The 17,322-nt window shown below is 41.8% G+C and overlaps 1 protein-coding gene across 1 annotated transcript in view; it reads right to left on the bottom strand.

Annotated features, from left to right (window-relative positions):
- The window catches only part of skia (v-ski avian sarcoma viral oncogene homolog a), a 78,357-nt gene extending 63,457 nt beyond the window's left edge, over nt 1-14,900 (bottom strand). Inside the window, exon 1 of the mRNA XM_033969923.2 lies at nt 13,630-14,900. Within this exon, the coding sequence (XP_033825814.1) occupies nt 13,630-14,532 (903 nt within the window). The 5' untranslated portion in view covers nt 14,533-14,900. The remainder of the gene's footprint in view (nt 1-13,629) is intronic.
- Between the last annotated feature and the right edge of the window lie 2,422 nt (nt 14,901-17,322).

The raw sequence follows: 17,322 nt of genomic DNA, 5'->3' as shown, positions 1-17,322 counted from the left end.
CACAGTCAGGTACTCAAATTTACTGTGGCTAATTTTTTGTTCTGGAATCTCTTTATCTGGCCACTGTACTTGCACAAACTGCTCCCCATTATAGAAGGGGTATTACACTTCTATGGGGTATTCATTGCAAATACATTACATATTTAAATCACCATGTTCTCATTATTGTTTTGAAAATGCCATAATTCGTCAAAAACGATGTATTAAAATGTGCCATTTGTTTAAATTAACCATGCTCCTTGCACTAAGTCACTCCCCTTTCAGAGTTAACCTGGCCATATTGATATGTGTAGCCCTCTGAATTGAATTCTACACATCAATCTGGGATGATCCGGAACCAATGATCAGAGCGTTCAAATAAATACTCACAAGCCGGAAAGTCCAACTTTTGCTAAGTCCGGTTTGAAATAATAGTAGACATCTTACCCATCTGCAAATGCACAAAGCACATCCCTCTGCACATTTTTTAAAACCAATTATTTTCTGATGAAATAGGCACCATATACCATATACCATGCTGCCTTGTCATTGGTCAATCTGGACCTATCACAAGTGAACATTCCAGCCTGAGTATAACAAGATTTGTATATTTATGGAAAATGGCTGTGCAGAAGCATGAGTGGTGTAGGCTTATGGGCAGAACTTTGGATAGGATCATACTGCAATCGTAAGGAGGTTTGAATGGCGCTCGGGAGAGATCGAAAATTGCTCAAAAAATGCATGGCTGACATAAAACCACCTGAGATATGTTTTTGAGAACATTGTAACATGGTAGAAAACTACATTGTGTATAATACCTCCTCTTTAAATAAACCAATATAATGAACTGTAAAGTAAAATTTGAGATACAAAATCCACCATGCAATATACCAGCATTTACAACCAGGTTCTAAAGTAAGTCAGTCTAGAATAAAAATCCTAAACCAGGGTGATGAGAAAATCTGTGTTAAATGAAGATAATTTGACAGGCAGGCTCTGGACTGAGAGTACTGTAATGCAGACAGACAGATAGATAGACAGCCAGACAGATAGACTGATAGAGAGACAGGGAGCAGAAAGAGCATCACCTGAACTCATCAATCTGCAGGAAGTGGAAGCTGATGTTTCACACTTACTAACTCTTCTGCACATCCACGGCAGCAGGTATTTATCACAGTGTGGGGAATCAAATTTGTACACACACTCAGATCATGAGGACCTGCCTCTCTTATGGGTAAAAAAACTATTATTAGATCAACAACATGGTTTAAAGTTCAGATTTGGTTAAATTGGTTAAGGTTTAGGTTTAAGTTGTACTGTGTAACTTTTTTGGTATGGGTTTAGGGGATGTGTTATTGACAGTGACCTTGTTTACGTTAAGTCATTTTAGATGAATACTGTGATTTAAACTGTCCAAACTATAACACAATGGTCCATGAGTGTCATAGATTGTAATTGTATAGCAGAGACAAGCACAATATGCCTTCTTTAATGAATAATGACTGAATACATCTGAGCCAATCTGAGATTTTATTATTACAAATTGTAAAATCAATCAACCCTGACATCCAAACCCAGATGCACTACTGTCCCATTCATTCTGCTCCTCTCCTACAGTGTAAACAGGAAGCACTGTGGAAGCCCTCTGCACAAAGCCATTACTCAACACACTCCCCCCAGAGAAAGAAAGCAGGGGGTACGGACGGGGGAGGAGGAATGACTCAGGCCTTCAGGACACAGCTGATTACCTCCCACCAGCCCCGGCCCTAGAGGCCGCCCCTTCCCCCACACATACACATACAGACACAACAAAGGCCACTCCGAAGACCGCTCCACTACACGTCCAAGATTTAAGATAAGATAAGATATGCCTTTATTAGTCCCACAGTGGGGAAATTTCAGTATTGCACCGCAGAGTTAAATAACAGAAGGAAAATGGTACATGCAATTTTAAATTCTGCACAAATAAATGATACAAGAATCCAACTTCAGAGGAGATAACATTAGCCCCATGATACAGCATTTGGGATGTGAGGGTAACAATAATGAGCATTCAAATTATTGTCAATGGAGAGGTCAACAGCCGATCCTCTGTTGGTAAAAGCATGTGGAGCAGAGTACAATCTTTTTCATGTTAAAAAAGTCTGTATTGTTTATGTTGAAATTAAAGGATGTATTGGGGATAAAGCAAACCAAAGCACTGTGTGCTCTCAAAAGTGATGTGTGTATAGTTTAACGGTCCTATTTTACACAAAATTGACTCTTGTGAGCTTTAAGCCACATTGTTACCTCCTCAAAAACCCACAGTTTTTAAGTTGTTTTGTTTCACACACGTTTGAATAATCTTGTACATCTGTGTCTACATCTCCAAAGCTCAAAATGCTCTTTTACCTTGTAATGCCATGTAGTGGTTAACAGCTCCTTTTACCTTTTGCTCAGCAGAGATTCCAGGACAAAAAGTATCGAAACGATTGGATATGGAGCATATAAACACAGTGGAACACTTCCTGTATTACCACATGACATCTCTGTTCCAGAGACTGGCCTCAGCCTAAATGTGCAGGATATGTGTGAAACAAAACATAACTCTAGGTGTGTTTGTGATGAGGAAACAACATTATAGCATAAACCAGAATATCACAAGCCCCTTCAAAGTGTCTTCTCTGACATGTCAATGTGTGTGAGTGGGTGACTTAACAAACACCCTGCTTGTTACAATCAACAGGAGGACTTTTTCTTACCTGGCCAATCAGAACCATGCACTTTGACAGAACTTTACAAAGATGAGTGGGTCTGGAACCATATACTGTCTCCCTGCATGACAGGCAGAGTAACCAGTCAAAGAAATGCATGGTCTGTTTGTGTTAAAACAAACATGGCGGTTTAGGAGTAAAATGGAAATAAATATAAACATAGAGGGCTGAGAAACAGCAGAGTTCTGCAGAATCAATAACTGAAGCGTCAAAGTGTTATTTATCTCATGTTAAATAAGTGATATATTTTGCTCTGTATGTTTTCTGCATTTCAGAGACACGTGATACAAATTAGTGGCTGCAGTTGGACTGTCCCAAGTTAGGAGGTTTATCACGCTTTATGATCCAATTCCAGACACTTCTGGATTCTAACAGAATGAAAGGTCTGGCTGCCCAGACAAGATTTTCCCCTAATTCAAATAGTGAATCTTTAATTCATCTTGCATGTTTTTATCATACCTGCATGAAAATCTGGGCTTTGTTACCTGAATGTCTCTAAATGGAATACTCACATATCACAAGACCCTCCATAAATTATTCTAAAAGACAAACAGTGAAATAGATCATTGTCATGGCTTTGGCTCTGTGTGTTTGAAAATGAGATTAGAATGTGTATACGGGGCAATGCACATGTCAAAAATTATTTATTAAAGGTGTGTAATGCATTATGTAACATTTCTAGTGGGGATCTGCAACCTGCTTGTCTCCATGGAAATGTTGATGTGTTGCCTGGAATCTTCCATGGTAGCATTTATGTAATTGCAATTAAGGTATCTGTTTTTATTGTTCAAAAAACCTTTGGAGAGGGCGCAGGGTTGTCCCATCTCCATGGAGATAGATAAGCTTAATGCCAAATTGTGGTGCATTACGAGCAAAAGACCATCCACCAGAAAAGTAACACAATGCACCTTTAAAGTGTTTTGGCACTGTAGTTATTACAATATTAAAATCTCAAACTTGATTTTGATGCTAAGGAATAGACTTGACACTCAATAGCAATTCAAATACCACAATGATAATTTTTTTCTCTTTATTTAGACAGTAGAAGGTGATTTTCAACATTAAATGGTAGTAATTTCATTAATATTAGCATGTAGCCTTATATCTGTGTAATTCCTCAGCCGTACAGGTAGGCTCTGTAGTTGTGCCTGGGTTTATACTAGTCTAGCTTATACTTTTTCTGATACAGCTAAAGATCATTCTAAAGCTATTCGGGAAAGGTTCACAGGTTCCTTTGAATGGGACGTTTTTAGTATTGATACCTGCTCCAATTACAATACTAGTTTTAGTATCAATTAATATACAAAAATGCATGCACCTATTTGATGCCTGCATTCATAGCTACGTTTTAGTGTGTTAGCTGGACCCCAGACCCAAAACAGCCTACTTCAGTCTTAGTGGAGGCATTATTAGCTATGTGTCTGCTATACTCACTCCATGAGGATTACATCGGCCTGTCTCCTGGTGCTGCTGGATTGACTGAGCTGGAGTGTGTGTGTGCTTATGCATGCGTGTGTGTGCGGGGGAGGAGGGCTTTGTGAGTGGGTGGAGGCGGGGGCAGCACTGGGGAGACGGGCAGATGGATGGAAATGAGTCGGCTCGAAGCTCATGCTAATCTCCTCCTACAGCTGATGGCCCGCACACACACACAAAACACACATGCTACACAGACACTCTAACACACGCATGCTACACACACACATGTACTCACCACCGCAGCCTGGATTCCTTCACTCAGCCTCAGGCAAATCACGGCTGAAGCCAAGACTCAACTTTCACTCAAATATCATCATCTTCATTGTGTGGAAACATCACATTAATTTAAAAAAACAATTATTATTTAAAAAAGACAACATTTTTGTTTAGAGTGGTCCCTCGCTATATCGCAGTTCACCTTTCGTGGTCTCGCTGTTTTGTGGATTTTTTTTGTGCAATTTTACATGCTTTTTTACAGTGTATGAACGTGCATTATGTTCTACATCCTGATTGGCTGAGGGACTGTAGACCATTATTAATCGATCTCCTCCGTGCCGTGTCTCCTGTACAGTTCAGAATGTGTTCAGTCAAATTTACATAAATGTTTGATAGACACTACAGCGGAGCGGCGCAAGGACGATGAGGCACAGTCAGAGGAACTGTGAAATACACTATTAAGAGTCACTATTAATTGATTAAACAAGACAGAAATGTGAGAAAGCGTTAATGCCTGTCTGAGAAACGTGTATAACGTGTGTGGTGAGGGGTTTTACAGCCTTAAAACATATACAATAATTGTAAAAAAATAAAGCAGACTACTTTGCAGATTTTGCCTATTGCGGGTTATTTTTAGAACGTAACCTCCACGATAAATGAGGGACCATTGTATATCTTCTAGGGTTGTCACAGGTATCAAAAGTCTGATACTAATCAATACTAAAACTAGCATCAAAACTACATTCTCATTTGAACATGTATCAACACTAAAAAAGTCACATTCACAGGAGGGAAATTAATTGAATATCTTTAGGATGATGTTGAGTTGTATCTTTCACAAGTATAACACACATAGACTAGTATAGACCCGTGGACCACTATGAACCTACTGAACATTGAGGGATTGCAAAGCTGGAAGACCACATGTAATATAAAAGTGCTTTTTTTATTTTATTTTTTTTTATTATCATCGTTGTATCAGAATTGGATATTGTGTCTGTCCTTAGTATAGAAATCGAGTTTGAAATTTTTATATTGTGTCTACACCAATATGTACATATACTTTTGGCTATTATAACGTAGAATAATACTTAATAATACACTGCCTGGCCAAAAAAAGTCGCCACCAAAAAATAAGGTCACACAATCTAATATTTTGTTGGACTGCCTTTAACTTTGATTATAGCACGCATTTGTTGTAGCATTGTTTCAATTTTGCTTCTGCGATGTCACAAGATTTATTTCCATCCAGTGTTGCATTAATTTTTCACCAAGATCTTGCATTGATGATGGTAGAGTCTGACCGCTGCACAAAGCCTTCTCCAGCACATCCCAAAGATTCTAAATGGGGTTAAGGTCTGGACTCTGTGGTGGCCAGTCTATGTGTGAAAATAAACCACTCTTTCACAATTTGACCCTGATGAATCCTGGCATTGTCATCTTGGAATATGCCCGTGCCATCAGGGAACAAAAAAATTCATTGATTGATGGAATAACCTGGCCATTCAGTATATTCAGGTGTCAACTGACCTCATTCTTTGAGCACATACTGTTGCTGAACCTAAACCTGACCAACTGTAGCAACCCCGACCTATTTGCTTAGTTAAATCCAGGTGGTGACTTTTTTTTTGCCCAGGCAGTGTATAAAGGAATCGGTCGAATTACACTAATGAGAACCCATCATGAAGCTCATTATAGATTTTGCATAAAATGTCTCCCTTTAATACACTTAATCTATAGTACCCTCTGCATAAACAATCTGAGCTGAGAGCAGGGGTTGTTGGGGACGGCCTGCCAGGCTGGAGGTAGCTGAAGCGGGCAGTGTGGTGATGGGTGCCATGTGGGTCATCAATATTTCAGGAAGCTTCTCATTAAAAAAACAAACTGGACCTGCTGCTTGTGCAGTCCAAGCATCACCATCTACACTCAATGTCTCTCTAACCAGAGATGCCAATATAATTCAGTTAACTGAGAATTTTAGAAGCAAGATGAAGTCATTCAAATTCAACATATACTATAAAGATCTTATCTTTCTCATTCAGAAAGTTTTATTCCATAAAGCTGGTCACATACTTGAGGAATGGTGATTTCATTTTGTGAATGGAAGTGAGTTAAAGATGCACTACAGATATATGATTTGATAAAATACGTTTCTATAGGCACTCAAAGCGCTTTACATCAATGAACCACTCAACCATTGACACACAAGGTGGGTTAAGTGTTTTGCCCAAGGGCACAACGACAGCATTCATCTATGGGAACTGCAATCGCACCTACAACATGTGGGTCAGTGGACTGCTCAACCAATGATCTTTATGTCAAGAGTGGGATTTGAACCACAAACTCTCACTTAGAAAATGTAGTCATTGTGTCATGATAAAAAAAAAATGTTAACCATGATTTTGACATAAGTAAAAGCTTGAGATTGCTAGTGAGAGTGATTTTAATACCACGATGATAATAAAAAAATACCTTTTTTTCTAAAAGATAGAAAGTAATTTCCAACAACAAATAAAACTATTTCATTTAAAGAGGGGGCATAATGTAAAGCGTTTGGGCTTTCTTCCATGTTATAACATTGTTCCCTCTTCAAAAACATGCCTTGTTCTTATGTCATCCATGCATGTTTGAGTAATTTAGCAATCTCTCCCGGGCCCTATTTGAACCCTCCTTGAGGTTGACTGTAAGATTTTGTCCTACATCACCCATGCTCCCCAAGATATTTCCCCATAAATATTCAAAAACATGATACAAAAAATACACTACAGCTTTACACACATGATATGATGTGCAGTAGTATCATTTATGGGTGTAGTCTATGTAGTCTTATACTTGTTCTGATACAGCACACCAATTGTAATGTGATTGTACTGTGAAGGGGGAAAGTGAAATATATTAATACATTGTTTTTGGCAAATTTAGCATTTTCAAAATGATCAAATGTGATATAAATATATTCTAGCATCCCATACAAGTATTACAATTACAAGTACATTACCAAGTTGTTTTGTTTGTTTATGTCTGTGTCATTGTGTAAGTCCTGATAAACTGACATTTAAGACAAGTCATACACATATGCGGGGCACATAAAATGACATGGCGGGCCGCATTTGGCCTTGAGTTTGACACGTGCTCTATGCAGTTTTTGTAGTTAAACAGGACATATATTCTTTATTTAAATGTCATCACAAACGTGTTCTGAAATGATCCTGTGTGTCAGATGCCGTCCCTGTTTGTCTCCACGGGGTCTTCTTTTGTGTAAAAAGTGCTAACCCTATAGTTTATACCCCTACAAACATGTTCTGAAATGCATCAATATTTCAGTCTTCTCTCAGATGTGAATGCTTGAAATGTGCACTATAACTGAATCTTGGTTATATATGTATAATAAATTGCAAATCTAATTCCAGCAACTGATTTTCCGACTTTTCTGAAAGGCGTTCCCAGGCCAGCCGAGAGACATAGTCCCTCCAGCGTGTCCTGGGTCTTCCCCGGGGCCTCCTCCCGGTGGGACTGACACAACAGAACGGTGATACTCCACATTGATCTGAGGCACAGAAGACAGGGCTCCTCCAGACCAACAGACATAGGAATCTGGGAGGGGGGCAACGGTGAGTGATATTGACAAAATGTTAGTGCGTATGACAGGTTTTTATGATTCTCAAATGTTTACTTAAGGCACCAATATAATGTGATTTTCTCAAATTGAGTACACTTCACAACCTTTAGATGTCAGGTTGTAATACAAGAAATGCTCCATTGTTTTTTTTAAATTCCATACACCTTCACTGGAATCAGTTAGATGATTTCTGCCCTGGAATTGGCAATCTTTACTGAACTTAAGGTAAAAGGTAGTTGTTAACATAAAAACTACTGCTTCATGACATCGCAAGGTGTAAAACAGAGAATTTTGAGCATATATATATACATATAGACGGAATAATAATGAAGTGTTACTCAAACATGTGTGAATGAAACAAAACACAACTCCAGGTATGTTTTTTAAGGAAGTAACAACATTCTAACATGGCTTAAACCTCACAAGAGTCAATTTTGCAAAATATAGGAACTTTAATATAGGTATGGTCCTGCATATTCAATCTGGCCTTGACACACAATCTTTTCATCACCATACTTGCCCAACCAGCCCTGATGCCCCATGATCACCCCTGACCTCTCCTCCTCTCCCTCTCTCGCCACATTGCTAACCATTTCCAGGCTCATTTTTTTCGCGCAGCCTCTGTGGAAATCCCATGCACCCTGCTTCTCCAACCGCGATGCCACCCACGCAGTCTCACAGCACATCCCCTCCCCCACCGTCCCTCTCTCTCTCGGTGCCAGACATGCACGAGGATCCGCCAGACTGCGCACGAGTGAGGAGGAAGTGCAGCCGGGCCACTTCCTGCGTGCTCTAGCAGTCAGACGCTAGCTAACACTTCATGAATATTCACAGCTTGTGAGTGCTCTCAGTCTCTCACTTTCAGAAAGTCCTCCCTCCAAAGGGCTTACACAGCCTCAAGTTTGACCGTACTCTGCACCCTCGTCAAAACTAAATGTCCCTGTCTCTTCACGGGCCCTTATTCTGTGTAAAAGCTGCTAACCCTGTAATTTAGACCTCTACAAACATGTTCTAAAATCCATATGATTGCAGATGAGATGCACTTGAGCCTGGAAATTAGGGCAAAGTGTGTGGACTTTAAAAATAAGGAGGAGCATTCCCCGGAAAAGTAGGATGCCACTTTATGACATCAACAGGAAGAACAGCATGTTTTCAACTCTTGGGACTTATAGAGGATTGCTCAAACGTGAAACAGTGAAACAAAACACAACTACAGTATGTTTTTCAGTTAAAAGTTAAAAGCTAAATAAGACAGTTGACTTGCCCTTTAAAGTTTCACCATTTTGTCTGTCACCAGTTTGTCTCCAAACTAATGAATCTCCATGGGGACAAGCTGGTAACATCACATGTCTCACTGTAAAATGCAGTTTTCAAGTTTGTTTGTTTTTTAGTCAACATCTGAATACATCTGTAACTGAATATGCTAGAAAGATAAATGCCATACTGAGTAACATTCCAGACAAAGCAATGACTTATGCAAGGAGACAAGGAAGTGACTAACTCCTAACCAGACAAGTTACTCGGTGCCCCTTTAATTGATACTTTGCAGTGACATCATGCTGGGGTTCTGCATGTATCTCTGTGGTGGAATGTTCAGCAGTTACCATGGACACAATGCATGCATTAGCAAACACAGTAAAAAAAAAAAAAAGAAAAGAAAATTCAAGAAAAAAGATTAAATGTATTCAAACTGTTGGCTATTGCTAGCTAGCTTGAGACTGTAATGTATGTGTGAGAGTATGTGTCCCTCACCTGCTCTTAAACCAGTTCTTTCTGGTCAGATTGTGTCAAATAAAGCTCAGATTAAAGACAAGCCTCAGAAAGAGCAGTGCTTACAGTTAGCATCACACTCCTTGGGAATGTTGATGAGATCAGTTGCAAACTATCAATATGTAAAATTTGAGTTTTTTCTCCTCCTCCACTCTGCCTGAGAGAGGAGTAGCCTGGAAAAATAGGCGGTCCTGGCAGAACTCTTGGACTGGGCTCTTGTAAAAATAGAAGAATGAAGGGCCCTCGAAATGTGCACACTCCAGAGGAACCAAAGCGTGCACTGAAGGCCCATTCACTCTGAGGGCCCATTCACTCTGAGGGCCAAATCATGCTAAGGGTCTTTCTCCAGGGGAATCCCACCAAGCATAGGCCTACAGGGACACTCCTCCTGTGTGATGGTACTCAAGAGTGGTACAAACCATTGTAGTGTTGTCATAGTACTAAACTTTCAAACTTGATTTAGAAACTAAGAAATATAAACTTGATGTATTTATTTATTTATATTTATATGCCTCCAGTATACATACAGACATTTGTCCATTCATACATTTTCTTCCAATTGGGGGGAAGAAACCCTAACCCTAACCCTATCCCTAACTCTAACTCTAACCTTAACTCCCTAACCCTAACCAACCCTAACCCTAACCCTAACACTCTAACCCCCTAACCCAACCCTAACCCTAACCCCAACCCCTCCCTGAGATAATTGAACTCCTTCACTTGAGGCAGGGACTCTCCACCCACCCAGAGAGGGCAAATCACCTTTTTCCAGTTGAGAACCATGGCCTCAGATATGAAGGAGTTGATTCTCATCCCAGTCGCTTCACACTGGGCTGAAAACTACCCCAGTGCCTGCTATAGGTCCTGGCTCGATGAAGCCATCAGGACAACATCATCTGCAAACAGCAGAAATGAGTGTGGTTCACAAACCAGACCATCTCATCTCCATTCACCAGCCCCTTACGGATCCTGCCTCGGGTGGTGGGTCCACGTGAGGACGGATGCACATCGCTCCTTCCTCTTGAGCACCCACCCCAGACCATTTTTTGTGTTGTAGTTAGGGATGGGACAATATTAAAATTCAGACTCACGATTATTGTGACCAAAATAATCGCGATTAACAATATTATCACAATAATTATTAACCTGTTAACATTCCTCTACTTTACAACTCTACAGCAAGGTACATATACTCCTGCATCACCCACACATCAAATGAAAGCTACAGCGCTCGTCTTTCTGACTATGCAAACCTGTAATCACCACAGTGCTGACAGGAAAGACATTTTTTACAGAAAATCAAAAATGTGGACTTCACTTACCTTTGAGGGCTCTGGTTCTGTCAAACATCAACATATTCCCAGAAAGTTGACCTTATTTGTTCCGTACAGGTCCAGAATATAATCCAGTCAAGAAATTATGTCCACAAAATAAATTAGATCCTCCATGTCCAATTTGCTGTAGGAATGTATTCCTAACATGAAATCTGCTCTGTCACTTTTTTGCATTTCTTTTGTTGATTTCAGGCATAATAAACTTCTGACAACACGTGTTAGCTTCTGATTGACACCAATGTTGGCCAATACGGTTTGGGTTGTCGTTTACTGGAGCCCAAGACAGCAAATCAGTACTACAGATGACTGAAAGTTTACGCCCCACTTTTCCCCTGTAGAATCAACCAATTACATTACACACGTTTAGTGATGTTTTTCCCTTTCCCTCCTTTATTCTTCTATTGACATAATTGTAGATAAAATATATTGTGTGTAATCGTTACTATTGCTTCTGTGCACATAGTGCTCATTTGAACCATGCGCACGGGCACATTTGGGTTTAGCCGTATGAATTAGACTTCATTTGTCTATCATTTCAAAGGTGTTGTTTTATTCTGCAGTTTGTATTGTTGTAAGTAAAAATATAAGATGTGCACACATTAGCATCTCATCTGTGCTTATGGGTGAGGTGTGCTCTGGCACGTTCCTGTGGAGAGTTAAGAATCAGACTTGGTTTATTGTTGATATCTGGCAGAATATAGTTCAGACAGAGATAAGCACAGAAACAAGTGTCAGTGCTATGTCAGAGTGGGCAAACACCAGAACTAACATCTAAACATTGTATTGAAACTGTAAACATGAGGCAGTCTGGTGCCGTAAAGGCGATTATAATCGTGTGCGATGATCACGATTAATAAAAAATGCCATGAACGATTAATTGCAGACCTTTTTGTATCACGATTAGCGACATTATTGTAGATCATCCCATCCCCAGTTGTAGTTCTCAATCAAATGAATAAATAAAAATAAAAGCAGGCTCCAGCCAACCATGCATCTAAAATCAGGGAGACAGGATACAGTTCCAGTTTTGTCAACTCATATTTGTTAAGGTTTGTCAAGTCTACATTTAAACTGGGCTCAATTAAGTAAGAAGTAAGATTAATGGGTGCAGAGGGAGAGAGGTACATGCGTAAGATGTGGGTGGCTTAGATAAGGTGTGGGTGAGGTGTGGATGAGATGGGTGATGTGTGGGTGAAGGGGTGAGGTAACATGGGTGCAGGGGGAGGGGCTGTGAGCTGAATACATCCCTTTGTTGACATCATATTCTGTTTACACCACAATACTTCCAGCACTGCCTCATCAGCTCCATTCATGTTGAACAGTTCATGCAAATGGCCCAGGGCTTTTACAGAAGGGTGGGCTCGAGCCACGAAACTGCCTTTGCACAACTGACAACCAATCTGCAACCAACAACCTGCAACCAACCCAACAGACAACCAACCTAACCAACCCAATGAACAACCTGCACCCAACCCAACAGACAATCAACCTAACCAACCCAATCAACAACCCCCAACCAACTTAACCAAAAACCAACCAACAACCTGTAACCAACCCAACTGACAACCAACCCAACCGACAGCATGCAACCAACCCAACTGACAACCAACCCAATCAACAGCCTGCAATCAACTCAACAGACAACCAACCCAATCAACAACCCCCAACCAACTCAACCAAAAAACAACCAACAACCTGCAACCAACCCAACCAACAACCTGCAACCACGCTACTGTGTCCAACTATTTTCTCTCATGGATCTATGTTTAGTGTAAGTAAAATTCACACAATGGGAAAAATATTTGGTTCAAAAGACAATCTCTGTTCTAGTCATCGATGTGTGACAAAATATTAGGTTATGTTTATAATGGAGCAATGAGTGAGTTTAGCTCAAGTTTGAGTGTCACAGACATGACAAGGGCTTTGAGTTTGTTCATAATCCATAAGCCTGCTCTGTGCCTACTGTATGGCCTACAAGTAGGCTGTTCCAGTAATAATATGAACCAACAATTTATGCAAAAGAGAGGAACCCTCTCAGAATGCCCTTCTTCCCCAGGCCACAAGCCATTTGCTCTGGAGAGTGATGGCTTTAGGGCCCAGGGGTGCGCCCTTGTCACTACTGGGGGAGCTCTAATTAACAACAATATGGCACCAATCAGCAAACAGTTAGACGTGTCACTGACCGAGCTCTGACACCGCGCTTATCTGCTGTTTACGGTTAATCATTCCACACGTGTTTTACAGCGACTGATCACGTTAGCGGAGTGATGAGCGGAGTGTCGACCTAAGTTTGGGACCGTTTTATTCACTTACTTACTTACACTTACTGAAAGCACCATCACACATAAGCTGGAGCCAGACCCGGGCTGAGCGCAGCCACGAGACTGGCCTCCACTGCTCTGTTCACCCCCACACGCACACACATACACGCACAGATGCGCACACCCGCACACACATGTGCATGAGCGCAGCCCACACTCACCCTGGAGCAGAGCTTCCTCTTGTACTTGTTGGTGAAGTCGAACTTCTCTTTAAGCTCATCCAGGCGCTGCTCCAGGCGGGCCTTCTCCTCCTTGGCGGTGTAGTCCTGCCCCAGGAGGACGTAGGCCCTCCAGTTGGCCGAGTCAAAGCCCCAGTGGCAAGTCCTGTTCTCCTGCGCCTTATGGCTGTGCACCACGAACTTGTGCGTGGGGTACATGAGTCTGCAGTCCATGCACTGGATGCATGCTGCACCGGGGCTGCTATACAGCTCGGGCACGAACAGGCCCCGGCACTTGCCGAAGCACTCGTGGTACACCTTGAAGCTCTTCTCTGTGATCTCCAGCTCCAGGGAGCCGCTCAGCTCCTTCTTGCAGCGCGGTGGGTAGGTGCCTCCATAGATGAGGGCGTTACACAGGCGCTCCGAGTCCGTTTTGGTGATAAGGCCGCAGGACGGCGCAGAGAAGGGCAGGATCCCCATGACTTTGAGGATCTCCAGCTGCTCCGCGGTGCAGCGGGAGCAGTAAATGTGCAGTTCGTCGCACACGGCGTTGATCTGCTGCAGACTGAAGTCTCGCAGCACCGTGTTCAGGATCTGCGGGAGGCACAGGCGCTTCTCTCCGCCGACCACAAAGCACGAGATGGTCTCGCCCTCAAGCACGGTCTCGCAGCGCTCCGTGGAGCGGTCCGAGGGAATGAAGAGGGGACCGGGCATTACCGGCGGCGGGAGGTGTTGTAGAACCGGCTCGGGCTCCTTCCCGTCCTTCTTGAAGAGCAGCTCATGCTGCCAGCGCGCAGAGAAAGCCGCTGGGCCGCCTAGAGAGCTCATGGAGCTGAGGTGGAACTGCTTAAGGGTTTGTTGCAGTCCCGGATGAGGCTGGAAGCTCTGCCGACTCACAGTCTCCATGTTTTCCCGAAAACTTTACGAGGCGATATCCTTCTGGGCAAAGCACAACTATCTGCCCGCGCTCGATCGGGGTAAATCCACGGTGGTTCAAAAGTAACTGAGTTTGCCAAACGCTTCATCAAACACCCAGCATTACTTCCACGAAGCGAGTTTTTGCAAGCTCCCGGGGACTAGTGAGTGAACAGTGGCCAGTCGCTCTCTGCGCCTCGCCAACTGTCCATTCCCCCGGCGCCTAATCCGAACATAAAGCCAAAGAAAACTTCCGCTCGGGAAAAGATAGTATCCGTATTCCAGGGTGGTGCTCGTTTCGCCGTGGAGCTCCCCTCTGTCAGCCGTGCCTCGCTCTTCTCTGCACACTGTGGCTGTGCGTCCGCGAGCAGTCCAACCCTCTCTCTCGTCTCTCTCTCTCTCTCTCCGTCTCTCTCTCTCTCTGTGTCTCTCTCTCCCTCTCTCTATCTGTGCCTCTCAAGCACGCGCCTTTCACGCACGTATTCTATGTGTGTGTGCGCGCGTGCGTCACCGTGTTTGTGTCTGGCTCAGTCATTGAATCGTAGCCAGGAATGTGAGAGCGCGAGTGTGAGTGTGAGGAGAGAGAAATAAAGAGAGAGAGAGCACAGGCAGGGCTCTCCAGGAACCGCCTCCTCCGCCCGCAGCAGAGCGCAGACACACTGTAAACTACAGCCTGAGCACTGCCGGCTAAAAATGGAACGTAACCCGCGCGAACAAACCTGCTTTATGCGTAATGTTTATGCATTAGACTTGTCTGTGTTTGTGTTTGACAATGCAGTATGGCATCAACTATGTTCCCATTTTGCAGAGGTCGGTAGAGGAATAAAAATGTACTCAAGTAAGAGTAACGTTACTTTAAAATCATAATAGTCAAAAGTACAAAATAATAGTCCTAGAAATTACCCAAATAAGAGCAAAAAAGTATTTGGGAAAACTATGGGTTTAAAGCTATGGCAACCGCCTTCCGTGGTCGTAGCAGAGGTCCTCACAAACCAAGGATTGTTTGTCTGAAACCCGCGAATAAGAGTAACTTAGAGTATCTGTCTGTGCGTAACATCTGATTTAAAATTTTAAGTGAATGTAATCTGAAGGACAAAACATTATATAATGCTCAAAATCTGAGATTTTCAAAGTAATGACACAAACAAACTAAATCATATCTGAAGTAGCGGCGCAAGAAACACAAATGCTCAAATTATTTCATATTGTCAACATAAAGCTTTTTCACTCACAGTGGGAGTAACTAAAACAGTACTCTTACTTTATTAAAAAGTATTATTCAAGTATGGGTAAAAATATGCTGCAAGAAAAGTATTCTGAAAAGTACAATATCTTTAAAAAGTTACTCAGGTAAATGTAATTGAGTACTACCCACCTATGCTTATTGAAGTGGTTTTCCTGGACTGTGCTGCTGTGCGGTGGACGCATCACTGCAGTTTAAACTGTCAGGGTTATGTATGCCGCTCTTTCGTGTTTTTGGCACTAGTCAAAGTGGACCACAAGTGCTCCTAACCTAACCCCATCTCAGACCCACTCCCACACAAGAGTATCCTATTGGTTCAGCATGTTCAAATGCGTCTGTGTCTATGCATCTAACACGGGCTTATGTGTGCAGCGTACTGTAGTGTTTACATTCCGTCAGAAAGGGGAAGGAACTGACAGTCCAAGCAGGTCAACCGTGTTTGGCCCGTAGTTGTTCCTGTGGCGCCCCCTAGCCACCACATGCCGCCTCTGCAGCCGTGCACTAGAGCATGGCCACGTTCAGACACAACTTTTACGTATTACTTTTACGCAGTAGGCTTATGTCCACGTCTTGATATATTTTGATTGTATTTTTGTAAAATCCTGAAGATATTTTTATATATATTTATTTTCTTGCTTGAGAATGAGATGAGATTTTGTTATATTTGTTTGTTTTAGCATAACAAAATATCTATGTAAATGTACAGCATAACTTTCTGGGGATGGCACGTCACTTGCATGATTTTATGGAAATAGAAAATTAGAACCACTTCAGAACATTTTCCATGGAAATAGATATGTTTTATGCCATATTGTACCCAAAGGACCAACATTTCCATGGAAACCAGCAGAGGAGACCCTCCTCCCAATAAGAGTCAGGTTTGTAGAGATACAAGGATGTATGTTTTTTAGTGCACTAAACACAACCAAAATGAAACAAAAGACACAATTTATTTATTTTTTGGATAAAAAGTTACATAGTGTGGTGTTAGTTCAGTTCTACCTGTAGGCCTATATTTAAATAGGGGCTTGGGTGTGATTATTCCAGCTTATTTTCCCTAGACCAAAATTTCCCCAAATTAAAATGTAATATGTTAATTACCCCTTTTGGAGTGTAAACAAATGACTGGGCTTTTTGTGAGGCTTTTACTATGCAGGGAAATCAGATCAGTTCAGCTGTCATACACAAATGTATACATTTTCATTGAATAGTGTGAAAAGCATGACAAACATTGTGAACCCTGCTCCTAGATCCTACTGTTTTGCAGCTATCTCTCACACACACGCACACTAGTTTTGTCACAATACTAAAATTTCAAAATGGATTTCAATACTAAGGAATAGACTATACTCAATACTGATTCTGATACAATGATGACAATAAAAACACTCTATTGAGACAATGGGATGTGATTTTTAACATTACATTGTAGTACTTTCTTTTATATTAACATGAGCTTGCAGCATGTGAACTCATATCTGTGTAATCCCTCAGCCATCCAGGTTCCATAGTGGTCCATGGGGGTATACTAGTCCATG

This window comes from Periophthalmus magnuspinnatus, chromosome 7 (assembly GCF_009829125.3).
Source record: "Periophthalmus magnuspinnatus isolate fPerMag1 chromosome 7, fPerMag1.2.pri, whole genome shotgun sequence".
Taxonomy (NCBI): domain Eukaryota; kingdom Metazoa; phylum Chordata; class Actinopteri; order Gobiiformes; family Gobiidae; genus Periophthalmus; species Periophthalmus magnuspinnatus.
This window is presented reverse-complemented; position numbering and strand designations above follow the sequence as displayed.